Source organism: Schistocerca serialis, chromosome 11, assembly GCF_023864345.2.
Source record: "Schistocerca serialis cubense isolate TAMUIC-IGC-003099 chromosome 11, iqSchSeri2.2, whole genome shotgun sequence".
Lineage (NCBI taxonomy): Eukaryota > Metazoa > Arthropoda > Insecta > Orthoptera > Acrididae > Schistocerca > Schistocerca serialis.
Window position 1 is genome coordinate 174,039,573 of NC_064648.1, and position 27,477 is coordinate 174,067,049.

Genomic DNA, 27,477 nt, shown 5'->3' on the forward strand with positions numbered 1-27,477 from the left:
AGGAGACACCTAACACGAAGGAGTGGTCACTACCCGTCAACGTTGCAGAGAAGACGTGAACTGTGGTGACAGAGCGTGTTGTCGCGCGACCGTGGCGTGTCGGGTCAACACCGACTCAAAGGAAGGACCCGGCGCTTGTTGGTGACGTCACGTCAGCTAGGCACGGCGAACGCCAGGTCTGTTGCAGGCATACTCATAATGGTGCTGTCTCCCTCCCTGACACAGGAAAATGTGAAACTATTGGCGGTAGTTGACCAACACACATTGTTCTGAGAGATTTCTGCAATCAATTAATTGTGCAATACATTACACTTCTTAACAAATAGTGTACTCCTGAACTTAAATTTCCATCTGTTTTAACGATTGAGATACAAAAACAACTTCATGGTCCAGCAGCAACAGAAGTCGTGCTTCTTTACCTTATTTGTAAATCTGAGGAAGTTACGTTTCTACTGGGTTGCTTTTACAAGAAACAGTGAACATATTGGTGCTCTTCTTTAGGTATCTTGGTTGACTATGGGCTGAGGAGCACTGAATGTTAGTGAAATATCTTGCGATTGTACACTTGGTGGAAGGGGTGGGGGACAGAAGAAGAGGCAAAAGAGAGATACTTGTTTTATCAAATAAATTTTTTTATCTTATAAAGTTTCTCCTTTCAGTTGCAACAGGGGAACATTTATCTTTTCTCATGTGCATGTTTAAAAAAGTTTAAGCTCAGCAGTATTTTCGATGTATGAAGCTATTTTGTTTCCTGTTTAGAATTCCTTTCGTTGAAAACGACTGTAATCTAATGACTGGCAAAAGTTGGACATTTACACATGTAAATTAGTTCACATTTCCAGTGACGATGTCAAACAAAAATAAATAAATAAACAAAAGAAACGAGTTAATTGTAAGGGGGTTGGGGTAAGTTTCGATAACAAAATGGATCAAGTAAATATAGTTTCTTGAATGTAAAATTTCCGAAGCTTGCAATGTGGCAAAGCATCTTCTCATATTGATCTACGGTTGTTTCGACAGGATTCAGTAATACAGAACTATGATCTTCATTTGTAGCTTTACGACAGTAATAAAATCTTTCATCTAAATAAAACTGCGGAATTCAAAACAATACCAAACCAAACGCTCAGGCGTTTCTGCCTGCAACAGACGTGGCGTTCGCCGTGCCTAGCTGCCGTGACGTCACCAACAAGTGCTGAGGCCTTCCTTTGAGTCGGTGTTGGTTGGGTACGCTGGCGACGCGTGCGAGGTCGGATGTGTGGATGCTCGCCATCAGAGGTCGTGTGCTGCCTGTTCGAGCATAATTGCAGGTTAAGTTCGTGGAAGGTTTAATCATTAAGTAATAATTTTGCTTAACCAGCGTCTCTTCTGCCTTGTGGCCTCCGGTGATCGGATTTCCTGTCCCCGGCACCGGTGTAATTGAAGACAGTGATCTTTTCTCCTCTTCTCGTTACTGTCCGATGGGAGGTGTAGTTCTGAGCAGTTTAATTGTTTCGCTGTTCTGTCGTGGGTTTTGAGTAAATTCGTGCTTCTTGTTGGTCGATCGTGTGTTCGCTCATTCAGGACTGTGTGGTGTAATGTTTCCTTGCACGAGGTTAGCTCTAATTCTGTCAGCAAGTTAAGCCATCTTATTACAACTTTTCGCTGGCTAAAAGTCTGTGCAGTGACCAGCCTGAGAGTGGCCATTGTGTTTACGGGCGTATTTAAACTGGTCAGTATTCTGTCTGACCTGAGCATCCCTGAGTGGGTGACTTGTGGCTGCCTTACAGGGGTCCGTCATGTCTGTTATGTTCTAATCATATTCCAGGACTCTTTGGTTTAAAAACTTTTTTAAAATTCCTCCATTCCTTTATTGCTATTAATCGTGTGTTTGCTGAGACCTTTGATTTTTTTTTTTTTTTTAAATGGCGGTGTTGGTAGCTTTACTACCTCACCATACCTTATTAACAAAGTTCTGTATTTACTTTAGTAGCCTGTTTACTAATGTTCTTTAGATTTTATAAACTGTTGTATTGCTATAAATTACTTGTTTGCCGTTAGCGGCGTGTTTTGGAAGGCTGTTATTTCCGTACTGCTAGCTTCTGTGTTTTCTTTTCTTTATTTTTTTTAATTTTAATCTGTTGTATTGCTATAAATGACTTGATTGCCGTTTTTTTTAAAAGAAATTTTTAAACTGTTGCATTGCTATAAATTACTTGGTTGCCGTTAGCGGCGTGTTTAAAAGGCTGTTTATTGCCGTACTGCTAGATTCTGTAAGATACGAATAAAACATATGTGAAAATCTCAACTCGACAGTAAACTACTAGAAATTTGGCCCCGTTTCCCAACTTCTGGTGTCGCTTGTAGTAACCGTAACCACTGTGTGTGTAAGGAATGGAAGTTCTTATGTAAATATCTCCACAAGAAAGCATAAGGCATGATTAACGAAAATTGCTTTTTGCTCAGAAGTATATTCTGAAAAGACCATGGTTAAAAGATCATAATTAGCGTTAAAGGCTTTCAAGGTGTTGCAATTTGCGAACAACATGAAAATTCGATTAAATAAAAACAAAACAAAAAAATTCTCTGCCGGCCATACAGTGTATCGGAGCGAAGCAGTGGGCGCTAACCTACTTAATGTACGTACGAAATAACAGCGATCCTATAGCGCTTTCCTGGGGCACTCCTTGTCTCTGATGAACACTCGCTGTCGAGGACAACATACTGGGATCTGTTACGTGAGATCTTCGAACCACTCACACATCTGGGAACGCATTCCGACTGCTAGGAGGCCGGCCGCTGTGACCGAGCGGTTATAGGCGCTTCGGTCTGGAACCGCGCGACCGCTACGGTCGCAGGTTCGAATCCTGCCTCGGGCATGGATGTGTGTAATGTCCTTAGGTTAGTTAGGTTTAAGTAGTTCTAAGTTCTAGGGGACTGATGACCTCAGATGTAAAGTCCCGTAGTGCTCAGAGCCATTTGAACCATTTTGAACCGTATGCTAGGACCTTCGCCAACAGCCTGCAACGGGACACGGCCTCAAATGCTTTTCGGAAACCTAGAAATATGGAATCAGCCTGTTGCGCTCTATCCACGTATTGTAGGACATTATGTGAGAAAAGGGAAAGTTGAGTTTCGCATCAGTGATGCTTACTAATTTTTTTCTGATTTGTGGACAAACATTTTTCGGTCTGAAAAACTTTTTGATATTCGAAGTCAGAATGTGTCAAAGAAATCTGCAGCAAACCGATGTTAAGGATATTGGTCTCCTATTATGGGCGTCTCTTAGATTAGGAAATGAGACACTTACAGTACTAAAGGAGTTTTGCTATTTGGGGAGGAAAATAACTGATGACGGTCGAAGTAGGGAGGATATAAAGTGTAGACTGGCAATGGGAAGGAAAGCGTTTCTGAAGAAGAGAAATTTTGTTAACATCGAGTACAGATTTAATTGTCAGGAAGTCGTTTCTGAAAGTATTTGTATGGAGTGTAGCCATGTATGGAAGTGAAACGTGGACGATAAATAGTTTGGACAAGAAGAGAACAGAGGCTTTCGAAATGTGGTGCTACAGAAGAATACTGAAGATTAGATGGGTAGATCACATAACTAATGAGGAGGTATTGAATAGAATTAGGGAGATGAGGTTTGTGGCACAACTTCACTAGAAGAAGGGATCGGTTGGTAGGACATGTTCTGAGGCATCAAGGGATCACCAATTTAGTATTGGAGGGCAGCGTGGAGGGTAAAACTCGTAAAGGGAGACCAAGAGATGAATATACTAAGCAGATCCATAAGGATGTAGGCTGCAGTATGTATGCACTTCCATACATGGCTACTCTCCATACAAATACTTTCAGAAACGACTTCCTAACACTTAAATCTATACTCGATAGTAGCTAATTTCTCTTCTTCAGAATCGCTTTCCTTGCCATTGGCAGTCTACGTTTTATATCCTCTCTACTTCGACCATCATCAGTTATTTTGCTCCCCAAATAGCAAAACTCCTTTACTACTTTAAGCGTCTCATTTGCTGTCCTAATTCCCTCAGCATCACCTGACTATATTCCATTATCCTCGTTTTGCTTTTGTTGATGTTCATCTTGTACCCTCCTTTCAAGACACTGTCCATTTCGTTCAACTGCTCTTCCAAGTCCTTTGCTGTCCCTGACAGAATTACTATGTCATCTGCGAACGTCAAAGTTTTTATTTCTTCTCCCTGGATTTTAATACCTACTCCGAACTTTTCTTTTGCTTCCTTTACTGCATGCTCAATATACAGATTGAATAGCATCGGGCAGAGGCTACAACCCTGTCTCACACCCTTCCCAACCACTGCTTCCCTTTCATGTCCCTCGACTCTTATAACTGCCATCTGGTTTCTGTACAAATTGTAAATAGCCTTTCGCTCCCTATATTTTGCCCCTGCCATCTTCATAATTTGAAAGAGAGTATTCCAGTCAACATTGTCTAAAGCTTAGCATTTACAATTACGAACAATTTAAACTAGAAACAACACACAGAAAATGTTGTGGGGAAGGCAAACGAAAGAATGCGTTTTATTGGCGATGCACTTAGGAAAGTGTAACAGAACTTCTGAAGAGACTGCTTACACTACGCTTGTCGGTCCTCTTTTGGAAAACTGCTGCACTGTGTGGGATCGTTACCAGATAGTATTAATGGAGTAAATCGAGAAAGTTCAGAGAAGAGCAGCACGTTTTGTATTGTCGCGAAACAGGCGAGAGAGTGTCACTGACATGATACGTTATTTCGGGTTGGACTTCATTAAAACAAAGGTGTTTATGGTTGCGGCGGAATCTTCCCACGAAATTTCGATCACCAACTTGCTCCTCCGAAAGTTGGCACCCACCTACGCAGAGAAAAAAGCTATCATAATAAAATAAGAGAAAGATTTAAGTGTTCGTTTTCCAGCACGCTGTTGGAGAGTGGGACAGTGGAGAAACAGCTAGAAGGTGCTTCCATGAACACTCAGCCACGCAGTTGGTTGAGAACTGCAGGGTCGCCAGTAACTGTAGACGTAGATGCAGATGCAGATGAGAGTGTTTTGTGGACGGGCACAGCCAGGACTGCTGCGATGTGAGACGTCGCGTTTCAATTGTTTTTGTAGATAAGAGGTACTTGAAATCCTGGTGCGGGGTAATGAGGTGCTTTCGCTCTGCTCTCTCCAAATACTACGCTGTCCTCGATCGTGAGTGTTCATCGGAGGTGAGGGTATCGTCTGGAGTGCCCCAGGGAAGTGTGGTAGGTCCGCTGTTGTTTTCTGTCTACATAAATGATCTTTTGGATAGGGTGGATAGCAATGTGCGGCTGTTTCCTGATGATGCTGTGGTGTACGGGAAGGTGTCGTCGTTGAGTGACTGTAGGAGGATACGAGATGACTCGGACAGGATTTGTGATTGGTGTAAAGAATGGCAGCTAACTCTAAATATAGATAAATGTAAATTAATGCAGATGAATAGGAAAAAGAATCCTGTAATGTTTGAATACTCCATTAGTAGTGCAGCGCTTGACACAGTCACGTCGATTAAATATTTGGGCGTAACATTGCAGAGCGATATGAAGTGGGACAAGCATGTAATGGCAGTTGTGTTGAAGGCGGATGGTCGCCTTCGGTTCATTGGTAGAATTTTGGGAAGATGTGGTTCATCTGTAAAGGAGACCGCTTATAAAACACTAATACGACCTATTCTTGAGTACTGCTCTAGCGTTTGAGATCCCTGTCAGGTCGGATTGAGGGAGGATATAGAAGCAATTCAGAGGCGGGCTGCTAGATTTGTTACTGGTAGGTTTGATCATCACGCGAGTGTTACGGAAATGATTCAGGAACTCGGGTGGAAGTCTCTAGAGGAAAGGAGGCGTTCTTTTCGTGAATCGCTACTGAGGAAATTTAGAGAACCAGCATTTGAGGCTGACTGCAGTACAATTTTACTGCCGCCAACTTACATTTCGCGGAAAGACCACAAAGATAAGAGAGATTAGGGCTCGTACAGAGGCACATAGGCAGTCATTTTTCCCTCGTTCTGTTTGGGAGTGGAACAGGGAGAGAAGATGCTAGTTGTGGTATGAGGTACCCTCCGTCACGCACCGTATGCTGGATTGCGGAGTATGTATGTTGATGTAGATGCAGATGTAGTTCTGAAATTTCCTACGACTAATCAAAAACAACACCTTTCCTCTAAAGAACAGTCTGATCATCAGACACTGATTGTGTGGACACTTTGTGACCATCGACTAGACGGAGCGTTGTGAATCCTGGATGTTAGCTATCGTGGTGTTGACAATTCGCCGTCCATCATAAGGAAATGGACTCTTTTTCCACGTTATTAAGTCTGAAAAGGTACTTTAAATGGTCTTATCTCTTTATCAGTGAATTCCGCACGTCTTGTTATCTGAGAGATGCATTTTATTGTACTACGCAGTACGCTGACCGAGCTATCTCGATTGTGTGAAGGGTGGGGATGATGTGGAAATATAGAGGGAAAACAATAGATTAGGTTTGTGTGTATGTGTGCGAGAGAGAGAGAGAGAGAGAGAGAGAGAGAGAGAGAGAGAGAGAGAGAGAGAGAGTTTTTAAGGTTCGTTAAGCCAATCGGTAAAGTGAGAACTCTTATCATTGTGCTATCCGTTTGTCTATCTGACTGTTAAGACCTCTTTTTCTGAGAAATGGACAGACGTATCAGGTTGAAATTCATATGACACACTACGGTCTACGGTCCATTGGCAGTGTTAAAATTTTAAGCTCCTAACTCAGTTTAATCAAAAGATACTGCCATTTATTGTACAGAAACTAGATGGCAGTTATCAGAGTCGAGGGACATGAAAGGGAAGCAGTAGTTGGGAAGGGAGTGAGACAGGGTTGTAGCCTATCCCCGATGTTATTCAATCCAAATATTGACGAAGCAGTAAAGGAAACAAAAGAAAAATTTGGAGTAGGAATTAAAATTCATGTAGAAGAAATAAAAACTTTGAGGTTCGCCGATGACATTGTAGTTCTGTCAGAGACAGCAAAAGCAAAACGAGGATAATGGAATGTAGTCGAATTAAATCGGGTGATGCTAAGGGAATTAGATTAGGAAATGAGACACTTAAAGCAGTAAAGGAGTTTTGCTATTTGGGGAGCAAAATAACTGATGATGGCGAATTAGAGAGGATATAAAATGTAGACTGGCAATAGCAAGGAAAGCGTTTCTGAAGAAGAGAAATTTGCTAACATCGAATATAGGTTTAAGTGTCAGGAAGTCGTTTCTGAAAGTATTTGTATGGAGTGTAGCCATGTATGGAAGTGAAACGTGGACGATAAACAGTTTAGACAAGAAGAGAATAGAAGCTTTCGAAATGTGGTGCTACAGAAGAATACTGAAGATTAGATGGGTAGATCACATAACTAATGAGGAGGTATTGAATGGAATTGGAGAGAAGAGAAATTTGTGGCACAATTTCACTAGGAGAAGGGATCGGTTGGTAGGACATGTTCTGAGGCATCAAGGGATCACTAATTTAGTACTGGAGGGCAGCGTGGAGGGTAAAAATCGTAGAGGGAGACCAAGAAATGAATACACGAAGCAGATTCAGAAGGATGTAGGTTGTCGTACGTACTGGGAGATGAAGAAGCTTGCACAGGACAGAGTATCATTGAGAACTGCATCAAACCAGTCTCTGGAATGAAGACCACAACAAGAACAGTGTCACATATTTTGATATTTTTCAAACTCACCATCAAAACCTATCGGGCACTTCCGCTTGATCTAGAATCATCAATTTTGGCAAGAAGCAAGGTTTCACTGTAAAAGTGTCCGCCCCAGTAGCTGAGTGGTCAGCGTGACGGATTGCCGTCCTCTGGGCCCGGGTTCGATTCCCGGCTGGGTCGGAGATTTTCTCCGCTCGGGGACTGGGTGTTGTGTTGTGTTCATCATCATTTCATCCCCATCCGGCGTGCAGGTCGCCCAATGTGGCGCCGAATGTAATAAGGCCTGCGATATGGCGGCCGGACCTGCCCCGCGAGGGGCCTCCCGGCCAATGACGCCAAACGCTCATCATCATCATCACTGTAAAAGTAAAGGGAAAAATCCGAATATTGTTAAACTATAATTATATCATGTAAAAAAACATTTTTTGCCATTACAAACTTACATCACACTTGCAATCTGTCAAAAATATCAGTAACTGCGGTAGGGATTTTGATCGGTTTTTCTGTAATAGGTGACTTGATTCACAGGGTAGGTTCGTATGTTTAATTTACGGATATCTGGTGCTAATTGGCTGAGGTGTGAATCCTATGCCTTTGTCATCTAGCGTCGATAGCCATATGGCCGCATGACTGCAATGGGGGATACAGAAAAACATCGAGGGGGCGCTAAAGGTATCTTGAGCTACCTTTACTTTCACCGTAATAAAAAATAAAGTCACATGCAAAGTTTAGGAAAGTTTTATTTAAACTGATTATACACATATACAAGACAATGATGTCTTATGATATAAAAAAGTTGCAATTGTGATTCTCTTCCTTAAATGATGAATTCTATGCGCCTATCCTTCCTGTCGAACTGGTTTATTACATCGTCAATAGAACAATGAGTGATAGGGTGAGTGTTGAACAGAGCTAAGCTGTTACGTCGATCCCCCCTCATTGTCGACTCCAGCCATGTCTCTGCACGCCGCAATGTTGAAAAAACTTCTTTCTAATGTATCAATAGACGCATGTAGACTAGGGTGTCCATTCGTCCCATTTTTCCCGAGACAGTCCCGTTTTTTACCAAAATGTCCCGCTGTCCCGAAAGTTTTTTTGGGGACACTCATATGTCCCGTTTTTTTTATGATTCCGCTTGGCTAGAGTTTTTTACGGTACTGGTTGTTTGACTTGCTATTAACTGCGCAATTATTTACGCTAGGAAGCGTGTGACGACTTTCAGCATACCCGAAACATGTACCGCACTGTCAAAAATCGCAAGTTAATTTTAAACGCACTATAGGTTACGAATAACAACGAAGATTCTTCTCTTCTAAATCGATCCACTGAATCCGTCCTTTCGATCCAGAGATACTCTACACCACTGATACTTGCTCTCTGGCCATCGCCACCACTCTGTTAATGTTTTGCACTGTGTAATCACTGTTTCATTATGCCGAAACGAAAGTGTAATTTTAACAGCAATATAAAAAGCGAGTTTCCTTTCATCACTGGTAGTGGCGAAACTGTAGAATTTACGTTGTGCAGATCAAAATAAGCTATTGGTCATGGTGGAAGGTCTGACATTGTGAATCACATTAAGATGAAGAAACATCGCATGAGTGATCAAACGAAAAGAGCAAATAAATGCGTGAGTGACTACTATGTAAACTTAAAATCAGTAACAGAAATGGATAGGCAGTTGGCAGCACAAGAAGCTACGTTTGCATACCGCAGTGCAATGCGTAACCATAGCTTTAATTCAATGGACTGTACTACAGCAGTTGTTAAAAAACTTTTCAATCCTAAATTCACATGTGGACACACAAAATGTAATGCAATCATTTCACATGTTATTGCACCGTATGCAGCTCAGCAGGTTTTAAATGAACTCAAAACTGCTCGATTCATTTCTGTAATGACTGATACATGGAGTCATCTGGATTTGAAGTTGGTTCCTCTCCTTATCAGATATTTTCACCCTGAAAAAGGCATCACGGTGAAAGTGCTCGAATTGGTTAATTTAACTGGAGAAACTTCAGATTTATTTCAGAAATATGTGCTGGAGGTTTTAAAGAAATATGAGCTTGAGGGAAAGGTGATTGCAGTTTCTGCAGACAAGACTAACACCAATTTTGGTGGTAAGCAGAGGAAAGGAAAAATCAATTTGTTCTATAAACTGCAACAGAATGCAGTGAATAATATAGTAAGTGTTGGCTATCCAGCACATGTGGTGCTCAATTCCTTACAAACTGGCTTAGATTGCCTACCCATCGACTGCCAATTAATAGTAAACAAAATCTACCAGCATTTCCACATATATACAGTAAGGGGTGAATCTCTGAAGTAATTCTGTAAGTTTACTGAAACTGAATACAAAACTGTACTTGGGCACAGCAAGACAATTTGGCAATCTCTGCTACCAGCATTGGAATGAATTGTAGAGATGTTTCCTGCTTTGAAATCATATTTCATTTCCCTTGAAAAGTGTCCTGTTATCCTTAAACAATTGTTTGATAACCCTGTGTCTATTGGTCTTCTACATTTTTTTGTTAGCCAGCTAAAATCTTTCTCCACAACAATTAAATGGATTGAGAAACAAGAAATCACAATAGTGGAAGTTTATCAAGAAATATACAAATTATTGGGCAAGTTACAATGTAGAAAATCTGAAAGATTTCTCACATCCTTTGTGCATGAGACTGTAAGGAAGCTGGAAGAAGAGGGTGCAGTTACTGGTGAACAATTTCATATTTCTACTGACATCTTCTACGACTCTTGCACTGAGTATATTAAAGAATGGTGTTTACCATTTCTCACACCTTTTAAAGCATTTGACTGGGTTAATACTGAAAAGGAGCAGCTACAGTGGAAGGATATTCAGGACTGTTGTGTTTTTGTTAAAAGTATTGTACCAAATTTTCCTGTTGATGAAGACGAACTGTTTGATGAATTTTCATGTGCACAGAACTTCATAAAAAGTGAAGAAGGAGACAAAGAAAGTGTTAGTGCAACGTGGTGTAAAATATTTGCTTAGTTCAAAAGTAAAATCATTAACATGAAAAACACGATTCATTTGGTGGAGTTTTGTCTGGCAATTTCTGGGTCAAATGCTGCCGTGGAATGCGTGTTTTCGTTGGTGAACTCTTTGTGGTCAGATGAAAAAAAAAAAAACAGAATGAAAGTTGAAACAGTGAGGGCCTTGGTCCTTGTCAAAACACACTTTAATGGTGTATCGTGTATTGATTTTTATGATACAATTTCAACGAAATTGCACTTCTTGATAAAGTACATAAAAGTGAGAAGCACAGAGATAGTGTGGCAGAATAATTGTAAAAAGTGATTTGGGATCATATGAGTGCACGTTGTAAAGGTAAACTTGTATATGTATTAAATTTAGTCAATACAATATTTATGTCCCGTTTTTTTTTCTTCATTGTTCCTGGTTTTTCTCATATTTATTTTAAATGTCCCCTTTTTCAATGAAAATAAAATGGACATACTAATGTACACAAGCAACTATTTTGTACAGCGTGTGCAAAGTAGGATAGCCATATCTGGGACAAACAGACGACGATTGCATAACAGAATCTAGAGCATTAAGGACGTTTATGCTCGTTTGCTTGTGCTCAAGAATCTCTCCCATTAGTCTCTTTTTAATCACAAAACAGTAGAATATACACAACTTTTTTCGAACAAATAGAGACAGAATAACGACGTATCGAGATCACTAGAACGGCCGCGAATTTTCTCGTAGATATCTACACCTAATGGATACTCTGCAAATGACACCTAAATGCCTGGCCGAGGATTCATCGAACCACCTTCACAATTCTCTATTATTCTAATCTCGTATAGCACCCGGAAAGAACCGTACGAGCTCTGATTTCCCTTATTTTATCGTGGTGATGGTTTCTCCCTATGTAGGTCGGTGTATACAAAATATTTTCGCATTCGGAGGAGAAAGTTGGTGATTGGAAATCCGTGAGAAGATTCCGTAGCAACGAAAAACGCCTTTCTTTTAATGATGTCCAGACCAAATCCTGTATCATTTCAGTGACACTCTCTCCCATATTTCGTGATAATACAAAACGTGCTGCCCTTCTTTGAACTTTTTCGATTTACTCCATTAATCCTATCTGGCAACGATCCCACACAGTGCAGCAGTTTTCGAAAAGAGGACGGACAAGCATTGTGAGCGGGACTTCACATTGTTCGAAAAACACTGTCATGAAAGTAGATCAGTCTTTGTCAGCAATAGGTTTCAACAAATTAAATTTATCGAATCAACACGCCCTTTCAGGAATAATACCGCTCTTCCGGAATAATACAGTTCCCCACAGTCGTTTAATGAACAAAGAGCATATGGACTATCAGACCAATTGTGTGATTGGATTGAAGAGTTCGTAGATAACAGAACGCAGCATGTCGTTCTCAATGGAGAGAAGTCTTCCGAAGTAAGAGTGATTTCAGGTGTGCCGCAGGGGAGTGTCATGGGACTGTTGCTATTCACAATATACATAAATGACCTGGTAGATGACATCGGAAGTTCACTGAGGCTTTTTGCAGATGATGCTGTGGTGTATCGAGAGGTTGCAACAATGGAAAATTGTCCTGAAATGCAGGAGGATCTGCAGCAAATTGACGCTGGTGCAGGGAATGGCAATTGAATCTCAATGTAGACAAGTGTAATGTGCTGCGAATACATATAAAGATAGATCACTTATCATTTAGCTACAAAATAACAGGTCAGCAACTGGAAGCAGTTAATACCATAAATTATCTAGGAGTAGGCATTAGGAGTAATTTAAAATGGAATGATCATATAAAGTTGATCGTCGGTAAGGCAGATGCCAGACTGAGATTCATTAGAAGAATCCTAAGGAAATGCAATCCGAAAACAAAGGAAGTCGGTTACAGTACGCTTGTTCGCCCACTGCTTGAATACTGCTCAGCAGTGTGGGATCCGTACCAGATAGGGTCGATAGAAGAGATAGAGAAGATCCAACGGAGAGCAGCGCGCTTCGTTACAGGATCATTTAGTAATCGCGAAAGCGTTACGGAGATGATAGGTAAACTCCAGTGGAAGACTCTGCAGGAGAGACGCTCAGTAGCTCGGTACGGGCTTTTGTTAAAGTTTCGAGAACATACCTTCACCGAGGAGTCGAGCAGTATATTGCTCCCTCCTACGTATATCTCGCGAAGAGACCGTGAGGATAAAATCAGAGAGATTAGAGCCCACACAGAGGCATAGCGACAATCCTTCTTTCCACCAACAATACGAGACTGGAATAGAAGGGAGAACCGATAGAGGTACTCAAGGTACCCTCCGCCACACACCGTCAGGTGGCTTGCGGAGTATGGATGTAGATGTAGATTTCTTCATTTGTGTACGCTGTTCTGTAATTAGTTTATTGACGCCATGGACTGTTGCTTTGATTCTGGTGTGACGTGGGCCACCCACGTTTCATAGCCCGTAACAATTTGCCTTAAGAAATCATCGCCGTCGTTGTGGTACCGCTCAAGGAAACTGTCTAAACGTTGGTTTTGCGCACATCCGTCAACATTTTAGGTACCCAACGTGCGCACAATTTTCGGTAATTCAAGTGCTCGGTCACAATGCCGTACAAAACACTACGAGAAACATTAGGAAAGTCATCCTGCAAGGAGGAAATCGTAAAGCGTCTGTTTTCTCTCACCTTATTGTCCACTTCCAGCATCAAAGTTTCATTAACAACCGAAGGACGCCCACTCCGTTGTTCGTCGTGCACATTTGTGCGGCCATCTTTAAATCCTCTCACCCACTTTCTTAACATTCCGTCACTCATAATGTTTTCTCCGTAAACTGCACAGATCTCAACGATGAATATCGATCGCTTTTAGGCCTTTAGCTCTAAGAAATCTTATAACAGCCCGTACTTCACAGTTGGCGGGACTCACGATTATCGGAGGCATCTTAAACACTCAGTACACAGCGTAAACAAGGAAGGACCAGACTGTAATGGCGCCAGTGCGTAGATTAAGGTACAGGCTTTGATGTAAAAATATAATTAGTGAGATATCTTAGCACGTCTTTTTATTTTAATTTCAAAACGGCACTTCCCTAAAAAACACGCCTCGTATAATGTCTCTTATTACATTTATATCCAAGTAATGATACTGAAACTTATGTACTTCATATCATGGACGCTTTTTACCAGGAGCACGGAGGGGTCGAACCTGTGGAAAGTGCGCCTCTTCGACGTTTTCCAACAGACCGGAAGATAACAGGCAGGAAGTACATGACCTTGTTATACTTTTTGTTGTGGACTGACAAGACAGCCAGTCCACAGTGACGGGTAACCGAAAGGCACGCGCTTAAACTCACGCAGGCTGGCGTGAGGTCTGAAACAGGATACGTAATGAATGCTATAAAGAAAAGTACGTAGCTTCTGGAATACTTAACTTTAATCCACAATTGGTGAACATTGGTCGTGTTACTGTACATGCTTCATTACATACATAGCAAAAGATAAATGGCGCCTTGCTAGGTCGTAGCAATTGACTTAGCTGAAGGCTATGCTAACTATCGTCTCGGCAAATGAGAGCGTAATTCTCAGTGAACCATGGCTAGCAACGTCGGCTGTACAACTGGGGCGAGTGCTAGTAAGTCTCTCTAGACCTGCCGTGTGGCGGCGCTCGGTCTGCAATCACTGATAGTGGCGACACGCGGGTCCATCGTATACTAATGGACCGCGGCCGATTTAAAAGGCTACCACCTAGCAAGTGTGGTGTCTGGCGGTGACACCACACTTTTCCTGTCTTGCTTCTAGATCACATGATCTTATAATATTCCGTACTTCCTTAGTCACTATCCTCACGGTGAATCGTCTGTCCTCCTTACGATCTGAAAACACTGTGCAGGCAGAAGATATAATCCCGGTGGCTAATGGCTAACAGGTTATTGAACTGGGCATTGTTCTTGACAAAAGAATAAACAAAACAAAAAACTGTAGACATATATTAAGTGAAAACTACACTACTGGCCATTAAAATTGCTACACCAAGAAGAAATAGAGATGATAAACGGGTATTCGTTGGACAAATATATTATACTAGAACTGACATGTGATTACATTTTCACGCAATTTGGGTGCATAGATCCTGAGAAATCACTACCCAGAACAACCACCTCTGGCCGTAATAACGGCCTTGACACACCTGGGCATTGAGTCAAACAGAGCTTGCATGGCACGTACAGGTACAGCTGCCCATGCAGCTTCCAACACGATACCACAGTTCATCAAGGGTAGTGACTGGCGCATTGTGACGAGCCAGTTGCTCGGCCACCATTGACCAGACGTTTTCAAATGGTGAGAGATCTGGAGAATGTGCTGGTCAGGGCAGTAGTCGAACATTTTCTGTATCCAGAAAGGCCCGTACAGGACCTGCTACATGCGGTCGTGCATTATCCTGCTGAAATGTAGGGTTTTGCAGGGATCGAATAAATGGTACAGCCACAGGTCGTACCATATCTGAAATGTAACGTCCACTGTTCAAAGTGCCGTCAATGCGAACAAGAGGTGACCGAGACGTGTAACCGATGCCACCCATACCATCATGCCGGGCGATACGCCATTATGGCGATGACAAATACACGCTTCCAATGTGCGTTCACCGCGATGTCGCCAAACACGAATGCGACCATCGTGATGCTGTAAACAGAACCTGGATTCATCCGAAAAAATGACGTTTTGCCATTCGTGCTCCCATTTCGTCGTTGAGTACACCTTCGCAGTCACTCCTATCTATGATGCAGTGTCAAGGGTAACCGCAGCCACGGTTTCCGAGCTGATAGTCCGTGCTGCTGCAGACGTCGTCGAATATAGTGATACGAGGCTGTTGGGATCCAGCACGGCGTTCCATATTACCCTCCTGAACCCACCGATTACATATTCTGCTAACAGTCATTGGATCTCGACCAACGCGAGCAGCAATGTCGCGATCCGATAAACCGCAATCGCGATACGCTATAATCCGACCTTGATCAAAGTCGGAAACGTGATGGTACGCATTTTTCGTCCTTACACGAGACATCACAACAACGTTTCACCAGGCAGCGCCGGTCAACTGCTGTTTGTGTATGAGAAATCAGATGGAAACTTTCCTCATGTCAGCACGTTGTAGGTGTCGCCACCTGCGCCAACCTTGCGTGAATGCTCTGAAAAGCTAATCATTTGCATATGACAGCATCTTCTTCCTGTCGGTTAAATTTCACGTCTGTAGCACGTGATCTTCGTGGTGTAGCAATTTTAATGGCCAGTAGTGTACATGAAACGTATTCGCTGTTGCGATTACCAACGGCCATCAACTGCGTACGGGAACGACTCTTGTTGCAACCCTTATTCACTAAAGTACGAGCAGCCCTTAGCGGCTCACCATCTTATTTACAACTTTTAATGACATCGCCTTTCCGGCTTAGATATTTTTTAAATGTGACTTGTAAGTACTGCATCTCTTTCCAGTCAGTACAAGCTTTACTTTTATTAATGTATTATATACCTAATATGTTTTAGAACAGTTAGTTTAATTCTGATGACGACGCTCATAGTAGCGTCGAAACCTGGTCAATTTTGACTTCATATTTGTGACTACGGGCTTATTTGTTCTAATATGGTCAAGGTAGTTTTCAGATAAAGCACTTAAAATGATTTCACTGGATTCTTTGTCCCTGCCACCCGTTATAAACGTTTGAGTCTTCCAGTCTATATCCGGCAAATTTAAAATCTTCACCCAGGTCTCCCCATCGTTGTTTGGGAATATGAACGGCTGCAGAAGGTCTGCATGTAGCTGGACATACCCACTTCCACTCAATGATCGGTTCAGTTGGAACGAAAGAAGCAGTCCGTTCGATGGAAACACAACCCACACCGTTATGGAGCTTGGTTCAAAATGGCTCAAATGACTCTAAGTACTATAGGACTTAACTTCTGAGGTCATCAATCCCCTATAACTTAGAACTACTTAAACCTAACTAACCTAACTACATCAGACACACCCATGCCCGAGGCAGGATTCGAACCTGCGACCGTTGCGGTCGCGCGGTTCCAGACTGTAGCGCCTATAACTGCTCGGTCACCCCGGCCGGCGTTATGGAGCCTCCACCAGCTTGCTCACTGCGTTGTTGACCACTTAGGTACACGGCTTCGTGGATTCTGCGCCACGCTCGAACTGTCCCATCTTTTTTGGTCACCAGTCTTCTGACTGGTTTGATGCGGCCCGCCACGAATTCCTTTCCCGTGCTAACCTCTTCATCTCAGAGTAGCACTTGCAACCTACATCCTCAATTATTTGCTTGACGTATTCCAATCTCTGTCTTCCTCTACAGTTTTTGCCCTCTACAGCTCCCTCTAGTACCATGGAAGTCATTCCCTCATGTCTTAGCAGATGTCCTATCATCCTGTCCCTTCTCCTTATCAGTGTTTTCCACATATTCCTTTCCTCTCCGATTCTGCGTAGAACCTCCTCATTCCTTACCTTATCAGTCCGCCTAATTTTCAACATTCGTCTATAGCACCACATCTCAAATGCTTCGATTCTCTTGTGTTCCGGTTTTCCCACAGTCCATGTTTCACTACCATACAATGCTGTACTCCAGGCGCACATCCTCAGAAATTTCTTCCTCAAATTAAGGCCGGTATTTGATATTGGTAGACTTCTCCTGGCCAGAAATGACTTTTTGGCCATAGCGAGTCTGCTTTTGATGTCCTCCTTGCTCCGTCCGTCAATGGTTATTTTACTGCCTAGGTAGCAGAATTCCTTAACTTCATTGACTTCGTGACATCAATCCTGATGTTAAGCTTCTCGCTGTTCCCATTTCTACTACTTCTCACTACCTTCGTCTTTCTCCGATTTACTCTCAAACCATACTGTGTACTCATTAGACTGTTCATTCCGTTCAGCAGATCATTTAATTCTTCTTCACTTTCACTCAGGATAGCAATGTCATCAGCGAATCGTATCATTGATATCCTTTCACCTTGTATTTTAATTCCACTCCTGAACCTTTCTTTTATTTCCATCGCCGGCCGCGGTGGTCTCGCGGTTCTAGGCGCGCAGTCCGGAACCGTGCGACTGCTACGGTCGCAGGTTCGAATCCTGCCTCGGGCATGGATGTGTGTGATGTCCTTAGGTTAGTTAGGTATAAGTAGTTCTAAGTTCTAGGGGACTGATGACCACAGCTGTTAAGTCCCATAGTGCTCAGAGCCATTTTTTTTGATATCCATCACTGCTTCCTCGATGTACAGATTGAAGAGTAGGGGCGAAAGGCTACAGCCTTGTCTTACACCCTTCTTAATACGAGCACTTCGTTCTTGATCGTCCACTCTTATTATGCCCTCTTGGTTGTTGTACATATTGTATATGACCTGTCTCTCCCTATAGCTTACCCCTACTTTTTTCAGAATCTCGAACAGCTTGCACCATTTTACATTGTCGAACGCTTTTTCCAGGTCGACAAATCCTATGAAAGTGTCTTGATTTTTCTTTAGCCTTGCTTCCATTATTAGCCGTAACGTCAGAATTGCCTCTCTCGTCCCTTTGCTTTTCCTAAACCCTCCCATCAGCACTTGCCAACTGAAATCGGGACTCATCTGACGAGACCACAGTTTTACAGTGGTCTAGCGTTCAACCGGTATGGTCTCGAGCCCAGGAGATGCGCTGCAGGCGATGTCGTGACGTTAGCAAAGGGACTCGCGTGGGTCGTCTGCTGCCATAGCACCACTAACGTCCTATTTCGCAGCACTATCCTAACGGATACGTTCATTTGATTTCTTTGCTTATTTCAGGCAGTATTGCTTGTCTGTCAGCACCGACAACTCTACGCAAACGGCGCTGGTCTCGGTCGTTAAGTGAACGCCGTCGGTCACTGCGTCGCCAGTGGTGACAGGAGGTAACGCCTGAAATTTCGTATTCTCGGCAAACTCTTGACGCAGTGAATCTCGGAATATTCAATTCCCTAAAGATTTTCGAAATCTTATAATTAAATGTTTGCCTGAGACACTTAAGTCTCTTTTTATTATCTGCGAGAATGATGGAAGCAGACGAAATGAATAATCTCGATAAGCTTCCAAACTGGTTCCGAGAGTGGCAGTTCAAATTTGTGCGAGCAGAAAAGTAAAATTTGTACTTACAGAAATCAAAAAATGCATTTTTCTACGATAACAGTGCACCTGACTGTGAAGGTCCCTGTAAATGGCCAAACTTGATTAGATTAGATTAACACTCGTTCCATAGATCATCAATACGACACTTTGTAATGATGTGGAACGTGTCAGGTTAATAAAAGATGTCTGTACAAGATATTACATTACACAAAATGTTGCATGTCACTTATGTTTAAGTTGTTTTTTTTCCTTAATTTATATCTAAAAATTCAGCCAATGAGTAGAAGGAGTTGTCATCTAGAAATTCTTTTAATTTATTTTTAAATGTTAGTTGGCTATCTGTCAGGCTTTTGATGCTGTTTGGTAGGTGACCAAAGACTTTTGTGGCAGCATAATTTACCCCTTTCTGTGCCAAAGTCAGATTTAACCCTGCATAGTGAAGATCATCCTTTCTCCTGGTGTTATAGCTATGCACACCGCTATTATTTTTGTTACTGTGAGGATCCCTAGATCCTTAAATAGATGTCTGCAGGATGACCGTGGGTGGGCTCCAGCAATTATTCTGATTACACGTTTTTGAGCAATGAATACTTTTCTACTCAACGATGAATTACCCCAGAATATGATGCCATACGAAAGCAGTGAATGAAAGTAGGCATAGTAAGCTAATTTACTGAGATTCTTATCACCAAAAATTGCAATAACCCTACTAGCATACGTAGCTGAGCTCAGACGTTTCAGCAGCCCATCAATGTGTTGCTTCAAATTCGGCATTAGCTATCGAAGGTTTTGTGTCAAAAGTGCGCACATATGCACCGGCCGTGTTTGTCAAACTTAACCCCACTTCTCAAGCAGCTGCAATATTGTGCGTATCGTGTCGAGAAGTTACTTGGTACCAGTGAAACTCTAAACGATCAGTATCTGCTCCAGTTGCCACATATCTCAGAGTTATAGACAATATTTCGTAAATTGAGGAAACTGCACAACAGTTGCTTAATCGACAATATCTTATTGCGTACAAGGCCGGTTTCGGAACACTTACAAGTTCCTTATCATCTGGTCTTCCCATCGCGCAACATTGAGGAACAGTTTTTATCGAATTTATGAGACTTTTATCTTTTTGACTTGTGCTTCCACGATACCATTGAGGGGACGATGACCTCTGGAGTGTTAAGCGATGTTTTTTTGTTACACCAGATGACGGAACTACAACTGTTTCGAAAACGATCGTGCACACAATAAAAGTTTGTGGATTAAGCAACTGTTGCACAGTTTCTTCATCTTAAAAAATGGAGGCCGACCGCGGTGGCCGAGCTGTTCTAGGCGCTTCAGTCCGGAACCGCGCAACTGCTACGGTCGCAGGTTCGAATCCTGCCTTGAGCATGTATGTGATGTCCTTAGGTTAGTTAGCTTTAAGTAGTTCTAAGTTCTAGGGGACTCATGTCCTCAGATGTTAAGTCCCATAGTGCTCAGAGCCATTTGAACCATTTAAAAAATGGACTTCTACAGTTGCAGCTGATGCATAAATAGAACTCTTTATTGGTAATAATCTGGCAAGCAACTGGCTATTCGACAAACGCATGTGTAAATGGACGAACTTGTTGGTCAAACAGCCTTTCAGTCCAAGTTTTTCTCAAACACGTTAACAGAGATCTGAAACGAGGTAGCACACTGCCAAATAATTTGACAGGCAGGGGGAAATTTGACATATTGATCACCTACCGAATGATTAACAAATTGCTGGGATATAAAATGGAATCAATACATGCGTTCTGTCGCAGGTGAAGCTGATATTAGACCAGAGAAATGCGATTAATGTACAGGGCGCGGCCTGTAAAAAAAATAGAAAAAGGTTCAAACGGCTCCAAGAACTATGGGACTTAACATCTGAGGTCATCAGTCTCCTAGACTTAGAACTACTTAAACCTAGCTAACCTAAGGACATCACACACACCCACGCCCGTGGCAGAATTCGAACCTGCGACCATAGCAGCAGTGCGGTTCCGGACTGAAGCGCCGAGAACTACTCGGCCACAGCGGCCGGCGCGGCACGTGAAACCGGCCCATAAAGTAAACACATGAACATAGACTGAAGCGTCAGAGAATCTGGAATAGGCATGTGTATTCAAATACAGAGATATGTAAACAGGCTGGATACGGCTCTGCGGCCGGCAACGCCTATATAAGACAACAAGTGTCTGGCGCAGTTGTTAGATCGGTTACTGCTGCTACAATGGCAGGTTATCAAGATGTAAGTGAGTTTGAACGTAGTGTACGAGCGATTGGACACAGCATCTCCGAGGTAGGTATGAAGCGGAGATTTTCCCGTACGACCATTTTACGAGTGTTCCATGAATTACAGGAATCCGGTAAACCGTCAAATCTCCGACATCGCTGCGGCCGGAAAAAGATCCTGCAAGAACTGGACCAATGACGACTGAAGAGAATCGTTCAACGAGAGAGGAGTGAAACCCTTCAGCAAATTGCTGCAGATTACAGTGCTGTGCCATCAAGTGTCAGCGTGCGAACCATTCGATGAAACATCATCGATATGGACTTCCGGAGCCGAAGAACCACTCGTGTACCCTCGATGACTGCACGACACAAAGTCTTACGCATAGCCTGGGCCTGTCAACACCGACGTCGGACTCTTGGTGACTGGAAACATGTTGCGTGGTCGGAGGAGTCTCGTTTCAAATTGTATCGAGCTGATGGACGTGGACGGATATGGAGACAACCTCAGTAATCCATGGACCCTGCATGCCAACAGAGGACTGTTCAAGCTGGTGGAGGCTCTGTAATGGTGTGGGGCGTGTGCAGTTGGAGTGATATGGAACCCCTGATACGTCTAGATACGACTGTGACAGGTGACACGTACGTAAGCATCCTGTCTGATCACCTGCATCCATTCGTGTCCATTCCGCATTCCGTCGGACTTGGGCAATTCCAACAGGACAATGCGACACCCCAAACGCCCAGCATTGCTGCAGAGTGGCTCCAGGAACAGTCTTCTGAATTTAAACACTTCCGCTGGCCGCCAAACTCCCCAGACATGAACATTATTGGGCACATCTGGGATGCCTTTCAATGCGGTGTTGAGAAGATATCTCCACCCCTTTGTACTCTTACGGCCCCTTTGTATGCCTACGACTATTTTACGAGTGTACCAGGAATTACAGAAATCCAGTAAAACATCAAATCTCCGACATCGTTGCTGCCGGAAAAAGATCCTGCGAGAATAGGACAAACGATGTCTGAAGAGGAGCGCTCAAAGTGACAGAATTGCAACCCTTTCGCAAATTGCTGCAGATTTTGATGCTGGGCCATCAACAAGTGTCAGCATGCGAACCATTCAACGAAACATCATTGATATGGGCTTTCAGAACCAAAGGCGCACTCGCGTATGGTTGATGACTGCACGACACAAAGCTCTCTGCCTCGCCTGGGCCGGTCAACACCGACATTGGACTGTTGACGACTGGAAACAAGTTGCCTGGTCGGACGAGTCTCTTTTCAAATTGTATCGAGCAGATAGACGTGTACAGGTATGGAGACAACCTCAGGAATCCATGGACCCTGCATGTCTGCATGGGACTGTTCAAGCTGGTAGAAGCTCTGTAATGGCGTTGGGTGTGTGAAGTTGGGACCCCTGATACGTCTAGATTCGACTCCAGCAGGTGGCACATACCTAAGCATCCTGTCTGATAACCTTCATCCATTCGTGTCTATTGTGCATTCCAACGGACATAGCCAATTCCAACAGGACAATGCGACAACCCACACGTCCAGATTTGCTGCAGAGTGGCTCCAGGAACACTCTTCTGAGTTTAAACAGGTCCGCTGGCCACCAAACTCCCCAGACATGAACATTATTGAGCACATCTGGGATGCCTTTCAATGTGGTGTCGAGAAGAGATCTCCACCCCCTTGTACTCTTACGGATTTATGGACAGCCCTGCAGCATTCATGGCGTCAAGTCTCTCCAGCACTAGTTTAGGCATCAGTCGAGTCTATGGCACGTCTTACTGCGGGACTACTGCGTGCTCTGTTATGCAATGTTATGCACGTGTACTGCGCCAGTTTCTTTGTCTCTTCCGTGTAGTATGGAATCAACACTCGCGTTGTGTCGCAAGTAAAGCAGATACCAGATTTTCGTTCATCGGAGGTCAGCAGAGAAATTCGATTAATGTACAGGGCGTGACACCTGAAGCTGGCATGTAAGGTCAATGCATGAACATAAAATGAGACGTAATGTACTGAATATGATTACTCACCTGACAGTAGGTGCTGAAAGTGTCCTCCACCCATATCAGTACATCTGTGGGCATTCTTGAGGAGATTCATACCCCTGTCAGTTCTTGTTTTGTGATGCTACTGATAACATCCTGGATCCTGGTCTCGAGTTCTTCAGTTGTGTGTGGGTTTGTTCCGTATAGACACCTACTCTCCGCTTTAACAGTGCCCAGAAGTAAAGTCTGGTGACAGAGGAGACGACAAGACTCGGCTGGTTGTCCTCTGTGGCAGCCCCGGATCTGCGATATTTCCCAGCCGAGGCAAAAACTTTATAGTGGCGCCATCTCCCCCCTCCCCCTCCAGCGTTGGGGACAGCACGTCGAATATTAAAAAAGTCAATTTTTCACAAATATGTTCATTTTGTAGCGCAAATCTTTCTGAAGAGTTTCGTATATAAAACACAAATATTCGAGGAAATGTAAGACATGTCATTTGCTGTTAAGTGTGTGTCAAAGTGCAGTGCGATGCCTCTTCAAACAACATTCTTCTATCACACTTTACTGTATTTCGCTCTGTGGAATTGAAACGTACACTACTGGCCATTAAAATTGCTACACCAAGAAGAAGTGCAGATGATAAACGGATATTCATTGAGCAAATATATTATACTGGAACTGATATGTGATTACATTTTGACGCAATTTAGGGTGGAAAGATCATATTTCCAATATAAGCAATAAACTTAGCAGTGCCGCTTTTGCTCTAAGACAAATTAAGCCACTAATAACCGAAGATGATGTGTGCATGGTGTATTTTTCGAGCTTCAATGCCGTAAAGAGCTATGGTATAGAAATCTGGGGCCACTCGACTGAGGCAAGTAAAGTATTCAAATTACAAAAGAGAGCGATTAGAATAATAGGAAACAAAAGAACAAGAGATAGTTGCAAGCCTCTTTTCAAAAAATATAACATTCTGACCTTCTACAGCTTGTACATATATAAAATTCTGCTCCTTGCTCGGGATCATAAAGATAAATCCATTAAAAATGAAGATGTATGAATGAATGAATGAAATTTTATTGTCGTTTAGCTATTACAGCAATTGACAAAGTCAAGTTACATATATACAAGTTATGCAGCATATATACATGAAGATCAATATGTCACTATTGATTTTCCATAAAATATAATAACATTGCAACATAAATTACTCAGTTAAAGAAATTATGCTGTACTCTCCAAACTGGTACCAGTATGATATTTTACAATCATAAAATTCCTGAAGTGAGTAGCAAGGATTTCCAGCTAACCAACCGAATAATTTGTCTTTAAATAAATCAAATGGAGCTTCTACCCATTCTAGTGGCAGTTTGTTAAACATCTTCATACCCACCACTTCGTAGCTGTTCAGTGACGGATAATCTGTAGTAAGGTATGTCAAGATGGCTACTATTTCTGGTTCCATGACAGTGTACATCTCTTCTACGCTGGTATTCTGATAAGTTGCTCTTTGTATGCAGTAGGGCAGTGTAAATATACAGGTTTATAGGTACACAGTTTTTTTTTAAATTCCTTAACAAATACACTAATCTAGACAGCCTTATAATGTATTTAATGTGTGGCTCCCAAGTCAATTTATTATCTATAACAATACCTAAGAACTTAACACTATCCATGACATCTGCTACTGGCAGATCTCTTAAACTAAATACAATCTTTTTAGTTTTACTCTCATTAATCAGGAACCCATTAGCTCAAAACCAGACTGATGCCTGCGATATTGCGTCATTTGCCACAGTTTGGATCATATCCATGTCTGAGCTGATATTGAAAAAAAGTGGTATCATCTGCATAGAGAATGCAGTGAGTATTTATGTAAAATGGTAGATTATTTGTCCTTAGGATAAATAGCAGAGGTCCTAACACTGAGCCTTGTGGCACACTGCACTTAACTTCAGCTAGCTGTGATCTCTGTTTACCAATACAAACAATTTGTTTATGGTTGCTGAGAAAGGATTCGAAGATGTTGCCAACTTCACTGTTTGTGATTCCATAATAAACTAGTTTGCTGAGGAGTGAAATACGCTCCACACAATCGAAGGCTTTGCTAAGATCACAAAAGTTAACCTGAGCAAAATTTTTTTCCTTCATAAGGATTAAGCACCTTTTAAGTTAGCGAATAAATGGCATGGACTGTGGATTTGCCCTTCCTAAAGCCAAATTGTACCGCAGTAATAATGTTATTACATGTCAGATAATCACACAACTGGGAGTTGATGATGGATTCCAAACTTTAGATAAAATAGGTGTCAGAGATATTGGGCGATAGCTAGATGGGCAGTTTTTCTCTACTTTCTTGGAAATGGGCATTACCCTGGATAATTTCAATACATCTGGGAATACTCCTTCAATTAAACATCTGTTTATACATTTAGTAAGAGGGTATAATATGTGTCAAATTATCTTTTTTTAACATATTACAAGAAATACCATATATATTTTCACTACCAGAGGGCCTAAAATTATTTACAATAGTTCAAACAACATCTGGTGAGACATCTGTTAAAAGGAATCTGTCTTTCAGGGTGTAGTCTACATTATGATATTTAATGAGATCAGCTACAGTTTCTTGCGGCCTCCCAACGCTTTCCCTCATTTGGTAAACAGATTTTATACAGTAGTTATTAAATTCATCTGCTGAAATTTCTACCACAGCTTTCTGCTTGCTTTTGGCCACTGAATTTATTATAGTCCATGCTTTTTATGCATTTATTTTTTGACGACTCAATGCTGACTAGATTATGTTGTTTTTTGGCCTCATTTAAAGCATACTTATATTCCTTTTGTGCTCTTGAGTACCTTTGTTTAGTCATATTAGTTTTCTGAAGTCTGTAAGAATCTCCATACAACAACAACCTCCTTTTCATATTGGCTAGTTGAGCGGTATACCATGGATTCTTATCCCTATGTCTATTACTGTTATTTTTAGTGTTAACTTCACATTTATATTGAGGGCAGTTGGTCTCGAATATATTTAAGAAAGAATGAAAAAATCTATCGAACAATGTATTGGCGGAGCCCTGGGCATTATTGTTAAACATATGTGACCAGTCACAATTACTGAGTCAGACCATGAAATTAGACAATTTTTCTTGTTTTATCGGTCTTGTGATGACTATTTCAGGCTCTTTAAACTCCTTATAGTCCATATTGCACCTATCTGTACCTATTTTTACCCACACTGAGTCATGGTCCGAGAAATCGAAGACAGCTACATCTGAAGAGAGTAACTCTCTATTGACATTTCTAAGTATGTTGTCGAGACAAGCAGACTGTCTTGTGGGTTTGCAGTTTGTAAAAATGAAGTTGAATTGTCCTAACAGGTTTTTAAATTCATTTACGTTGTGCACATCTTTGTTTATATCAAATGCAGCATTGATGTCACCATCAATCACTATACTATATTTCTTCCAGTGAGGGCTACGAAAGAAATGTAGTAAAATCTCAAGTTTTTCTAAAAATATTAGTAGACTTCCGTCTGGTGATCTATAAAGAGATACAACAGCAATTTTTAAATGATCCAGATAAACACCTGTGGCTTCAAAATGTATCTCACTGCACAGAAATCATAGATCTAGTTCATTAGTACGATTTATTAATTCTTTCTTAATGTAAATTGATACACCCCCATGAATATGCTGCTCTGTGCTAAAGCTATTTGCTAAGAGGAAATCATCTAGTACATGAAAAGATATTTCATTTCCTTTACACCAGTGCTCACTTTGGCATAACGCATCAAATAAGTTCTCATTTGCAAATTCGTTTAAAATTACTTGTTTGTCTCTTATACTTTCAATATTGAGATAATCTATCTTGAGAGACAAAGCTGGTGAGTAATTTTTTTTATGGGGGCAATCGTCATTACTACTATTCTTCTTTCTAGTGTTACTGACATTTATTATATTACTCGTATCTTTAATCTGGTCGTCCAGTGTGAATCTGGGCAAACCTGTTACTCTCGGCCCTTCTTTGCTACCTCTAAAAAAGAGTTTTTCCTAAATCTAAGTGGTATTGACTTAGAGCTATCGATTTTTGCTATGTCTAACTCATTGGCTACTTATATGATTTCATTACTCACATGCTTCTTTCCGAGTTGATTCAGATGAAGACAGTGAGCAGTGTGGAATCTTGTACCTAAGTTAGTTATGTTTACAGAACAGAAACAGAAAGAAATTAAGAATTCCGCAGCATAACACAACTCAATACGAGAGAAGCAGTGGTTACATGGCACACATCATTAATGCCAAATCAAAGGATAAGTTTAAACAGTCAATCAAACAACTGCTATCACAAACCCCTTTATATTCAATCACAGAACTTATTTCAAACGAAAATAACTGGAGCAAACAGGCATAGTACACTAAAAAAAAAAAAAAT

The 27,477-nt window shown here is 41.8% G+C and overlaps 1 protein-coding gene across 1 annotated transcript in view; it reads right to left on the minus strand.

The window, feature by feature from the left end:
* The window catches only part of LOC126426607 (solute carrier family 2, facilitated glucose transporter member 8-like), a 93,155-nt gene extending 65,901 nt beyond the window's left edge, over window positions 1–27,254 (minus strand). Inside the window, exon 1 of the mRNA XM_050088499.1 lies at window positions 27,179–27,254. Within this exon, the coding sequence (XP_049944456.1) occupies window positions 27,179–27,180 (2 nt within the window). The 5' untranslated portion in view covers window positions 27,181–27,254. The remainder of the gene's footprint in view (window positions 1–27,178) is intronic.
* Between the last annotated feature and the right edge of the window lie 223 nt (window positions 27,255–27,477).